This window comes from Botryllus schlosseri, chromosome 10 (genome assembly GCF_051294905.1).
Source record: "Botryllus schlosseri isolate E-star chromosome 10, Bs_hap1, whole genome shotgun sequence".
Classification (NCBI taxonomy): domain Eukaryota; kingdom Metazoa; phylum Chordata; class Ascidiacea; order Stolidobranchia; family Styelidae; genus Botryllus; species Botryllus schlosseri.
Window position 1 is genome coordinate 3320265 of NC_137245.1, and position 12773 is coordinate 3333037.

A 12773-nucleotide genomic window follows, 5' to 3' on the forward strand; every position below is an offset into this window, starting at 1 on the left:
AAGCATATAACTGGTCCTTACTTAAGTCACTAACAATTTCCTATGGGAGCTTTTGAAAGGCCACAAGTGGTGGCGAGAGCTTTTTGAATTGAGTAACTAGCCAACAAGATACACTTCCACGTAGTTTTTTTCAATTGGGTGTGACCAAGGTGCTGGCGATTCGAAAACATGCCGCTGAATAAAATTCACTCCTGGACATTGAGAGTCATAGCGGTTCCAACCAATTGAACTGCGGTCCTGTTCGTTTATTCTGCGTCTCAAAGTTGAACTTGGAAGCAAAGGTATACCACGAGTTGGTTGATATATATATATATATTTAACTATTAGGCTACTTTGGGAGACAATCGTACTTATTTTTGTAGCAGTTGGGGGACGAAAAAAATTGGGAGACAATTTTGTGTCCCCCTAATTCTTGGCGACATTTTTCCCTCGGTTGCTATCGTCTGTTAAGCAAATCCGTTTGGGATCACGCTTATTAGTCCCTCATTTGTCCCTTGCAAAAGAAATCAAGTCATGAAGTAGCAGGAATTTCGAGTTACAATGGCGACATTTTGACCCCTGTATAAACCCCGTATTTTGAAAAGTGGCATTAAGTCGACAATCAATAGGGGGGATTTTCTTCCACTTTTCGCGTGTATAAAATGACACCGCTTTGCATACATGATAGTTTTTGTTTAGGATTTACTCAGTTTAGACCATTCCAGTATATATAGGGATTTTAAGACTTTATACACTGTGTTAAAAAATGACGACATAAAAAATGCTGACTACCACTGTGATGACTCGACATAAGTTCTAGTTGCGATCTTGGTAGACACCGCGGATCGTACGATTTTAATGTCGACTCCTATTATTTGGGCCCTGATTAGCTCTTGGCAAAGGCGAAAGGGCACTATACCATCGTTAAATTTTGTTGTTTAACACTCGTGATACATATTGTGAAAAAGAATCCCTGCTTTACCTTAATACAACTCCATCAGATATATGTATTGGTTATAGCATGATAAATATTCTGTAGTATTTCCCGCACCCAATATATCGAGCTGATAGGTCGTTGATTTGCTTGTGTCAAGACAGCTTTAAGATGCTCTGTCAGTTGCGAGCGTAAGGCATATATACCTTGTGTAAGTTATTCTCAACCTTTCATGTCTTTGCGGACCCCTTTTGGACCGTCGCGAGCCTCCGCGAACCCCCGACTTTTATTTCTAATTTCGCTCAAATTATTGTTTCCGCTCAAGCCAGACAATGTGCAATGCGGTACAAAAGATGCATTGCGACATATTGAACAGAGAGGAGAATGCTAAAACTACCAAGCACGGTTATTATTAATCTATAGCATCCATCTCGGCCTAATCGTCAAGGTGATTGGCTTCTATTTTGATCTCTTCAGCTGTGTTTCAGTTGCTTGTCCTTGCAATTCAGTGTTGGCTTTCCTGGCATTCGCAAATCCATGTCTTTGTCGGAGGAGTAGCCCAGATAAACCAAGGAGGGTTGTTGCTCTAACCGTGCAAATAAGAAAGGATTCACCTTACTAATGCTCAAGAGAGAGAAAGAGAGAAAGCAAACAAACTTATTTTTATCTTAACCATCGGATACCGTGGATACCAGTTTTCGAATCTTAGGTCTGACCCGCCCGGGGATTGAACCAACGATTTACAGATCAAAAAGCCGCACGCATCACTGTTACGCTATCTCCCCCATTCCTGCCACACCCAGATATTCCTACCCCGCTTGGGGGGGGGCGAGCTCGAATGGTGCCAAAAATTATTTCGTGAATGAACACTAATTATTCGATATTTATTTGAAAATTTTTGTAACTTTTTCATTTTTCTCGCGCTGGCGCGATTTCATGTAGATAAATGTTTGTTTATTAGGCACTAGGGCTGGGCACAATGATTCGAGTACTCGAATCTGAATCGAGTATTAATTTTAATGATTCGAGTCGAGTAGTAAAAGGCGATTTTTTCGAGTACTGAAATTATACGTGTTTTGAGACTGAAAGTTAATTTATCAACGAGAATTATCGTTACGATACTAATTTTCACTGTTAAAGCCTTGAAACCTTGATTGGCCGTATTGCAGCATACGAAACATATAGTACAAAGCTAAGAACGTTACTGGAAACAGCACATTTCTGAAGTCATGATGATTCCACAACATTGTCACCAAGTGCAATGAAATCGGTATGGTCGAAAAATACCAAAGCATCTTTAATGTGAGGTATAAAAGGCATTAAATTCTTGGTGGTGGCATAAACGGTACATATTTGAACTTTGACATATTATATTCTGTTATGACGTCATAATGAGTGATACTCGATTACTGGTTTAGTGGTTTATTTTCATAAGTATAGAAGTGCAATGTTACGATAAATGATATACGTATCTTGGGATGGGGGTTGTCTTGTGGGGTATGGGTGGATGTGCTATTTTTGAAAGGGTGACGCTCATTCTTTCACTTAGCAATTGGATAGGGCGTGGTCCGGGTTTTTCTGTTCGGGATTTGCTAAGCTTTGAGGTGGTTCAGGTTTAGAGTCAACTGTTGGTTGGGTTATGGGGCGGAGTGGTCTTAGGCTCTCTGTATGGTGGCTGGGAAGGGGTGGTTGGGGCATTTGGGGGGGGGGGTTGTATAGGTGCGCATTTTTATTCAATATATACATGAATGCATGAGATGTAATAAGATAGAAGTGGTGATAGTATGGCGTCATGGTTTGAGATTGCGGTGAAAATAATCAAATTACATTATTCTCGCGATAAGCGTATTACATATATCGGATATTTTGGCGTTCGCGCGCGCGTTGGTGGTTCGACTGTGTTTTTTTTTCGACAGTTTTTTGCGTTCTTTCAACTTCTGTTTTGCTGTCGTCTGGTTTTCGATAATAGGCGTCTTCTTATGTTTTCGATTTCGGTGTTCGCGTCTTCTGCGTATTCATTTTTCTTATCGAGCGTCATCTTCCATATCCATATTTCGGTCTTCATATTCATGAAGGTTGTGATGATGGTCTTCTTATGTGGTCCCGTGTAGATGTTTCGGTAAATCTCTTCTATGGACACGTTGATGTTGTTTCCGATTACGTCCTCGATATCCGCCCTGACGATATAGATAATAATAGATATAGAATATCTTTTTATAAATTGGACATGCGTTGAAGATGTGATACATGGTATCGTGGTTTTTACGGCAGAATTTACAATCGTTTTTGAGGACCTGGTCTTTTCTCTTGGCCCATCCAGATTGGTTTTTTCTTGCACCTGAAAAGTATGCCTCAGTGTTTATTCTGTAGGATATTACCCGTTGAATATTTGATATTTGATGTTTGATTGCCTCTTCGTATAACCATATTTGCTTCCAATTTGGTGTTTCTTGGTCATCATGTTGCGTTTTGGTTCGAATTAGTGCGACGTATATCTCTTTTTGGGTCAGTTTCCACGTTTGCGTGTTTTCTCCTCTCAATGAGTCGTATGAGTCTATTTCCTTCTTCCAGTCTCGGGAGGGCGCGTATCTGTGGGTATGTAAGTTGTTATAGAGGTTATTGTTTATAGACCTCACCCTGGTCCCCTTGTTATGGATTGCTTCCGCGTGCCATATCTCACTGGGTGTTGTAATAGATTCGATCTCTTGTATGCGCTTGGCGTTCCTGGCATGTATTGTGCTGGCCACGTCGGGGAACCCTATTCCCCCGTGCTGTTTGGGTCTAATTAGACTCTAATTATTAGAGTGATTCTCGATTTCTGCTCCAAGTTTTCCGGACTCCACAGGATGTTGTAGATTATCCTTTCCAGTTCTTTTCTTCGTTGTTCGGTGATCTGAATATTGTAGTATATGTAAGTTATTTTTGTCATTATGTATGCCTTGATTGCCTGTATTTTCCCGATCCATGATAGCTTTTTTGATTTGATGTTGGCGGCCTGCTTTCTTACTTCTTTTATGAGGTTGTCATGATTTGTTCCATTCGCATCCTCCCCGTAGTGGATTCCGAGGATTTTAATTTTTGTTTTTGCGAAGTGGGCGTGCCTGGAATCTTTTAGTCGTTGGTGGGATTTAGGGTTCATGGGTAGGATCTCGGTTTTTTCGGTATTGATTTCCTGCCCAGTGGCTTGGTACAGGCTCGAGTATTCTCTTAGCACTTGCGTTATTGAGTCTATGTCGGATAGGTATAGGGTGACGTCATCGGCGAATTGGTCGATCTTGTGGTACATTCCTCCAATACGTATTCCTCTTATCGAGTTGTTGTTGTTTATTCTACGGGCCATAGGATCTGCGCTGATGGCGTATAGCGTCATACTGAGAGGGCATCCTTGTCTGATGCCTCTCGTGTATGGTATGTTGGCTATTTGTTGGCCGTTTATCTCTATCGTAGCCGTCGGTTTGTTGTATATTGCCCGTATGACATTTAGGGTCTGTGGGGAGATGGGCAGTTTTCCAAGAATTTTAAACAACATGCAGTGGTCTACCTTATCGAAGGCTTTTTTGGCGTCTATTGTCATCAGGTATCCTTCTGTTCGCATTTCTTTATAGTAACGCAGTGTAGCTCGGATGTTGTTGAGGATGGAGTCCATTTGTCTGCCAGGGATACCTGCTTTTTGTGATTCAAAGATGTAGTCCACGATCTCTTTGGATAATCTGGAATTTAGAATTTTAGCCATAATCTTATAATCTATATTCAGTAATGATATCGGTCTCCAGTTTTTAATGTTTGTTTTTTCTTTCCCTTTGTGGATCAAGGTTATTCTGGCCTCGTTCCAGCTTTGTGGAATATTTCCGAATGGTATTGCGTTGTTTATAATTTGCGTTAATTTGCTGCCAATTGTTTTCCATACCGTGATATAAAATTCTACCGTAAGGCCGTCTGGCCCTGGTGATTTTCCTTTGTTCATGGACCTGAGGGCTTTCAGTACCTCCTCTTTTCGTACCGACGGTTGTATTCCAGGCGCTTGTTGCTGGGTCGGGTTCGGTTCGTATTCTGCTATGTACCCGGCCTGCTGTTCGGTGTTGTCTATCCGGTGGCGCGTCCAGAGCTCTGAGTAAAAGGATTTGACTTGGTTAGCGATCTTGGACTTGTCTGTTGTTATTGTCCCGTCGTCTATTTGTAGCTCCTTCATGTCGGTTTGTTTCGTTCTTTTTCGGAACTGCGCCCACAGCGATCGATGCGAGTTTCTTTCTCCTTCAAAATTATCAGAGCGGGTTAGCGTCGTAAGTTTTCCTCTTACTTTTTGGTATTTTAGGCTCGGGTCGGTCTTTTTTCTCTTATCTATTTCATACCTTTTGCTTAGGTTAGCGACCTTTCTTTTTAGTTCGTCCCACCACTCTTGGAGTGATTCGCGCTTGTCTAGATTGGCTTCCTCCGTATTGATAAAATTGGCTATGATTTCTCTGTATATCTTGTCTGATAACAGATCTTCATTACATTTCCATTTTTTCTTGTTCCATTTGGTTGTTGGTTGGAGTCTGAGGGTCATGGAGGGGCTTATGTGATCTGCTACGTTGTTATTTTCGTGACCCGAATGTGTGACGTCATCAGCTATTTCTTCTGTTACATAAATTCTGTCAATTCTTCTGGCGCTTTTGGCAGTCACGTGGGTGAATATTTCGACTTTGGGATATTTTTGTCTAAAGATGTCTACCATATTGGATTGGGATACTATTTCTTGGAGTATTCTTGTGTCATTTCTAATTTCGAAGCTCCTTTTTTCTTTCGTATCTTTTTTGTCTAATATGGTATTAAAGTCACCTCCCATAATTATGGAGTCATCGATTTCATTGATATATTCTTTTAGCGCGGTCAGGAATTCAGTTCTATTTTTTCGGGTTGGGCCTGATTGTCCGGATGGGACATAAACGTTCAGGACAGCTATTGGACATTGGTCCAGTCTGATTAGGAGACATTGGGCCCTGTTTTCTATGATAATAGTATGTGAAAGGATTTTACCTTGGCAGTCCTTCCTCATCATTATAGCTGTGCCGTCGAATTGCCTTCTTTTGCTTTTCGAGTTGAGGTGTATAGTGAATCCCAGTTTTTCAGCCCATTCCATCGCGGCTGTTTTGTCGATTCTGTGGGTTTCTTGTATGAGCAGTATATCCGGGTTCGATTTGAGTATGTACTGTTCTAAATCGTTCAGTCTATTTGAAAGTCCGTTTACGTTGATCGAGGCTACTTTGATTTTCATTATTTCTTTGAGTTGTATGGCGATAGCGATAGGTCGGTATCGTGGCCGTCTGTGCTGTCATGTTTTGTTTTCTTCTCTAATATTGTTTCAGCACTGGTGTTGCTGGACGACCCTCGTGCTCTTTTGTTAGATTCTGATACTAGCGAGTCTTGGTCTATAATCGTTTCGTTATGGTCATCAAAAGGTTCCGTTTCTGAGCTGACTCGTGGATTCGAGTCTCCTTGCCTTTCCTGTATGTGTGACGAGGCAGGGCTATCTTCTATGTCCATTGGTGCCCTTGTTTGGTCTACCTTCGGTTTTGGTAGTTGGTTCCTGGGTTTCGAAGCTATCTCCGTTTTTTTGCTGTTTTTGAGCGCATGAACACGTTTGTTTTCCTTCGCTCTGGCTTTTCCGACTTGTACGAACCAGTCGCATATCGCCCCGTTGTTTTGGCTATCGTTACTATGTTGCTCAAGTCTGACGTCATTCGTAGTGCCGAGTCTGTTTCTGTTTTCTTCTGGTAATTTTTTGGCTTCTATGTTTTTGCCTGCATCTTTTTCGATGTTTTCTTCGTTTTCGTTTTCCTCTGACATTCTCTTGCCACGTGGCCTTCCTTGTTACAGAGGTAGCATCTCTTTTTATAGATGTCTTCAGCGGTTCTGATTTGGCATGGGTAACCGTCGATGTAGATAATCGAAGGCATTTTATCCTTATCGAAGGATTCGACCCATATGTTGGTTCGCCCATTGTAGATTCGAGTGTTTTTTCTGTATACTCTGGTTAGAGCTACTACCGTGCCGAAGCCTTGGCTGTTTAGATCTCGTCTTACGGATGGTGGTTCCGTTTCTGTCGGTATTCCGCTTGCTATGAGATGGGTAGCTGGTGGTCTTGGAAGTTCCATCAGTATATATCTGAAGCTATGGCCTTCTAGGCCTTGTTTCTCTATTTGTGCGTATAGAGCGTCTCTGGTTTTTGAGCCGTTTTTGTCTTTGAAGAAGGACATGATGTACATTCCCCTTCTCATTTCCCAGAGGGATTCGATTTTGTCGATGTAGCGTTTGGCTATCTCGTTTTCGCAGAGATCGTCCCATATTTCTTCATATTTTGCATCCTCAGGCACTCTAAGAAAGAGTGATCTCGGCCTGTGGTGATGTACTGCTGGTCTAGGAGTGTTTCTCCTTAGCGCTGTTGCGTATCGATTACTCGACTCGACTCGAAGCATATTACGTGATCCAGAATCGAATCACACAGATACTCGATTTTGCCCAGCCCTATTAGGCACCCTTCCTCCACAGAAAATACGCATCATCTATGGACGTAGGCATCTAAGCGAGCTTTGGCCATTACCACGCCACGATGTAAAAATACATAAAGTTTGGGCCAACATGGGTCTCAGAGAGGTGAGCCAAAAAGATCGTCAGCAAGAAAACATTAGCCGAAAAGGATCTCCCTTGTGTTGACCGTAAACTTCGATACAAAAATGTCTTGGTCCGAGTACCTAAATTGCTGGCGCCGAATATTCATGTCGTGTCAATCTGGACCAGATGAATATAAAATGTGACCTAATATGGCCGCAGGTGTAATCATCCCTCTCCACACCCACAATAATTTCGTTGCTAGAGAGAGGAGAACAGCAACGACTAGCATAATAACAATATATCTCGTCGTAATTTTCAAATTATGTGCAAGGTCCAACGGAACATGTGACCTCAATCAGCTTTCCATACCTTCGTAAGTTTGTAGCAATTCCTTAAATGATTGTAATCACCCTATCATCTTCACCAGAAACGCATATCTGGGTTGAAAACGCGTGATATCAATCAAGCGTACTTTTAACATTCAATTCAACTGACGTAGATCTTACTTCTAGCGAAGCCAACTCATTGATTTTAGGTCGCTGAGGGCAAGACTGGAACCAACGTTTCATCGAAACCGCCTCTGGAGCATTTCAAACAGTTCTGCCCTGACATATACACAAAACTACCTACTTTAACAACGCCACGCCGTGCCGCAACCACCATTTTCAGATTACGGACCGGACACTGTCGTCTCAACTCCCATCTTAGCAAAATTGGATGCTCCGATACCCCTGATTGTACCACATGCCATGTTGAAGAAACTGCAGCGCACGTTATTATCGAGTGTGCAAAGTACGCCAACGAAAGATGCCAGTTTAGAGCTGCCGTAATGGACCTGAGAGTACCCTTCACCATGGAAAATATAATAACTATTGATTATATATTACCTTTGCTGTGGGAATTCCTTGCGAAGACAAAGAGACAGTACTAAATGTTTAGTTGACTGTATTTACTTATCGCAATATCCATTCGATTAGCAACCGTTATGTCGTGACGCAAAAGACCATAGTTGTTATATGCGTCACTAAGATTGCTTTTAAATATAATAATAATAATAATAATAATAATAACTGACGTAGCTCATGTCATCCGCTCATACCATGCAGCAGTGTTGCTTGAAAAATCAAACTCGTTTATTCGTCATCATATACAAGGATAAAATGACTCTGCAAAGCTAACATAAATATATAATGATGATCAGGCTGAAATGTGGCGATATAGGTTCGGAAAGCAGCCAACTGCAAAGTTGACTTGTTTTGTCATTTCATAACGTCACAATGCTGCGACAAGAGAGTATCCATTCAAACACCTATCACTGGCTATCAGACATATTGTGGTATCAGTTGTAAATACCCAGAGTGTCGGTTTCGCACAATGCGCCGGTTACAACGCTCAGTATAAGCTAGGCTTACAACCGATAATCTTACATTATATGCGTTGCACTAACTAAGACTTTCCATGGGTACAGATATTCTAGTTTCCTTATATTAACACACGGTAAGAAGCAGTCAGATTCGGCTATCAATTACGGCCCCGTCCGTTCAAGCCAAGGCAACAATACATATATTGCCATTGACAGTCAGATGTTTAAGTGATCAGACTGTAACGTCATCATCGTTGATGATTTTGGCAGACTAGGGAGACCTCAGGCACTTATCGGTCACGCATTGATCAGAATTGCTTGACGGCAAATTCCCGGCTATCTTGACGTCTCGATTGTTTGCAGTGGCTGAAAAACAAGGCAGCGATCTAATGCCAAATTGTTAGCTCCATGCACCGTACACACGTTTGAAGATTATACACAACTCCAGTAAATTTCAAAACAAAAACGCAACATGATAGGTTGCTTCATCAAGATGGAGCTTTGTCATAGGCCCCACACTTGATTTTGAAAAGAATCAATGAAACGAAAAGACAGATGTTATCGTAACTATGTGCTCACTCACACAGCGTATATATACGATATATCAATATTTAAAAGGTATCTAGCTAGTTGAATTATTCGAAATTAATCCTGAAATCAATCCGGAAACGCGATCAAAGTAGGCCTATTCCCAGATATATTGAGCGTGAAGTCAACATTTTACTAATTGAGTTCTGTGAACACCTTTTCAAGGAAGATTCTAAATCCGTTGCTACTCACATAGACGTTTAATAACCTGTCAGAAAGCACGTTACGCAGTGAAAATCTACCACGGCATGAATTGAATTAGTGAGGGAAAGATCACAGGACGCAGCCGCCGTTTGGCGACTGTCCTGTCCAGTATTTACCCTTCCCCGTGACGTAGTTAACGAAATATAATACTTACAACAGAAGGGAAATGCATTCTATACTTAATACTCACTTTTTGTCATGGAAAAGGAGTCAGCGTGGCGATCCAAATTTGTACGCTATTGTACGCAGAATTCAGCAGCTATGTAGAATACTCTTCAATACACAGAACGAATCGTTCGATGAAAACACTGATTGGGAACTAACTCCATCACGCATGCAATGCGTGAAGAGCTTGTTTAATTCTCTTACAGAGCATTCTTGACCGCGACCGCAACGACCCGGAAGTTTCGCTGCAGATATACGAAGAAACCTGTGAAGGACTCGGAGTATAAGAGCTGAGAATGCCTAGAATAGTTGATGTACAGGTTTACCGTGCTAACGTCTGTGCTGAATCGGCTTTGGAATATTTTCGACGTTCGGTATATGTCTCATACATCGACGGATTGAGTAACTCTCTACGGGAACGTTTCAGGGACAACCCCTCATTACTGGCGTTGCTATCCATCCTTCCACCAAACAAGCCAGCCAAGTTAGATGAGATTGAGCGTTTGTATTCTTTGGATAACCTTGGTAACGAAGTTATTCTTGGGAGGTCGACCTCCCAAGTTAACCAGGAAAGTTTACTTGACCTTCTTCTGAGTGCTAAGGATTATCCGAGCGCAGGGTTGTAATGACTCGAGTCATGACTCGACTCGAGTCAGACTCGAGTCACGATTTTTTTATGACTCGACTTGACTCGAGTCATTTTCTTGAAATGGGAAAATGACTCGACTCGACTCGAGTCAATATTTGGATTGACTCGACTTGTACTCGAGTCATTACGCATGACTCGACCCAAGTCATTGACTCGGCTTATTTTATATGACTTGAAGATGAAGAAATTTGCTAATCATAATGGCTAGATCAACGCATCCGACGAATTCTGCCGACATCGCTATTTGTCACCACTGCTTTCGTTGCACTTGTCTGATATCAGATATGCCGCCGTAAAAACAACATAAATTGATACATAGTAGCAATGCATTGTAGAAAATCGTCCAGTGATGAAGAGGTAATAGATCCTCCGCAATTAAAGTACTCAAGACTTTTCAATTATACAAGCAAACAATTGAATCAAAGCTCAATTAGAGCCAATGAAATGACTCAGATGGTGAAGAGACTGATAAACTCATGTGTAGATTTGAAGGCAATGATTCTTGGCATTTTTGGGCGACTAGAGAGAATGAGTATTAAATGCTCTTCAGTGTGGTTCAAAAATGCTTGTCAATTCCTGCATCTAGTGCACTAGTGGAGCGTGTACTCAGTAGATGTGGATTCATTCTACGGCCATGCCGCTTTAACATATTTAGATTAGTATTTTTGAGGTGTAACTCATTGATTTGATCGGCTGTCTGTGAAAACACACAATGCCCCTCGTCCATTTGACGTTTTGTTAGGTATGTGCATTGTGCACGTGAGTAATAATGAATGGCTAATGTTGTGTGATGTTTGTACAATATGGCTGTTCTAAAATAACTTCTTTTTTATTTTACTGGGTGGTTACTTGATAAAATTGTTATGTTGCATAAAGGGAACACTGAATCTGGCTTAATTTGAAAAAAGTGGAATCAATGATGTGAGAGGAGAATATTTTGGATTTGAAAATAAATGGAGTATTTTAGTGAGAAATTCTTTCATATAATATAATTACATAGTAGTAAGCCGACTATTTTTTCACATCCAAAACTTTCTACTCTAATAACTTCACTTTTTCTAGTTGGAATTGAGTCAAATTTGCTAGGAATCTTATTTTTACACAATGTAACAATATCATGAGATAGCCGGTAAAATTCGAAAATCTCGATTTGTAATTAGTCTAAAAGTTTCTTTCATAGCATTGCTTTCTACTGATTGGAATTGAGCCAAATTTGATTTTTTAGGCAATCTAGCAATTTTAAGAAGTAGCAGGAAAATTTGAAAAAATGTTTTTGAACAGCCCCATTGTACAATTATTTCTCCAATGCTGTATCTGCGATGTAGTCTGTAATGCAATTGGGAAAACCTTTAGTATAATCAAAGGGTATCTGTTCTGTTGTCACTGCACAATGCACATAGTTGCATGCACGCTTTTACAGCATGCTGGCCTGTTGTAAATACCCCTACATAAACATGCATCTATTGATTCTCTGTCAACTAGTATCTTGACGTGAATTTGTTGGTTCTCTATCAGATAGTATGTAGACGTGAATTTGTTGGTTCTCTATCAGATAGTATGTAGACGTGAATTCGTTGGTTCTCTATCAGCTATTCGTGAACTATCGTCGATGTGTTCATAATAAAAACTGAATGCTTGTATTGGTGATGTATCAGACTGACAAGAGAGATATTTGATTTTAAGCTCTAAGATTAGTAAAGTTATCTTTAGCATCGGTAAATGAGGCCAGGACCTGTCCGTTACTGCCTAAATAAACACGTGCCAAGACTCTGATAGGGACAAAATGAGCATGTTTCGCAAACAAGGAATTCGATATTACCCAAGCAGGATTAAAAACATGCGTTGAACATGACTTCAATACTGTGACTTGGACTCGACTCGAGTCATAACACCATGACTCGGACTTGACCCTTTAAACGGTGACTTGGACTCGGACTCGAGTCTATGATGAATTGAAAATGACTCGACTCGAGTCAAAACCACAAAAGTGTGATTGACTCGTGACTCGGAACCATGTGACTTGGTTACAACCCTGTCCGAGCGTGCACAGTGCGATCCAGGTCATCCTGGCCTTGCCAGCAACAACGGTGGAGGCTGAAAGGTCATTCTCCTCCATGAAGCGGGTCAAGACCTGGCTACGCTCAACGATGACTTCCGATGTGTGATTCATTGCCATCGCGAAAGGATGAGCGAGGACAAGATCGATCGAGTTGTTACGAATATGGCAGGCGCGAGGCGACGAATAGAATTGATTCATAGTTTTTGGCAATACATTCAAATTTTGCTCACATCTGTTTTAT

The 12773-nt window shown here is 41.1% G+C and overlaps 2 protein-coding genes across 2 annotated transcripts in view; one reads left to right on the top strand and one right to left on the bottom strand.

The window, feature by feature from the left end:
- Positions 1 to 12773, bottom strand: part of LOC145448770 (uncharacterized) — a 163460-nt gene that overhangs the window by 31365 nt on the left and 119322 nt on the right. The window lies entirely within an intron of this gene.
- On the top strand, positions 10121 to 12638 carry LOC145448692 (uncharacterized). The gene is made up of 2 exons (XM_080327157.1): positions 10121 to 10443; positions 12524 to 12638. The coding sequence occupies exons 1-2, from the start codon at positions 10121 to 10123 to the stop codon at positions 12636 to 12638; spliced, it is 438 nt and encodes a 145-aa protein (XP_080183283.1).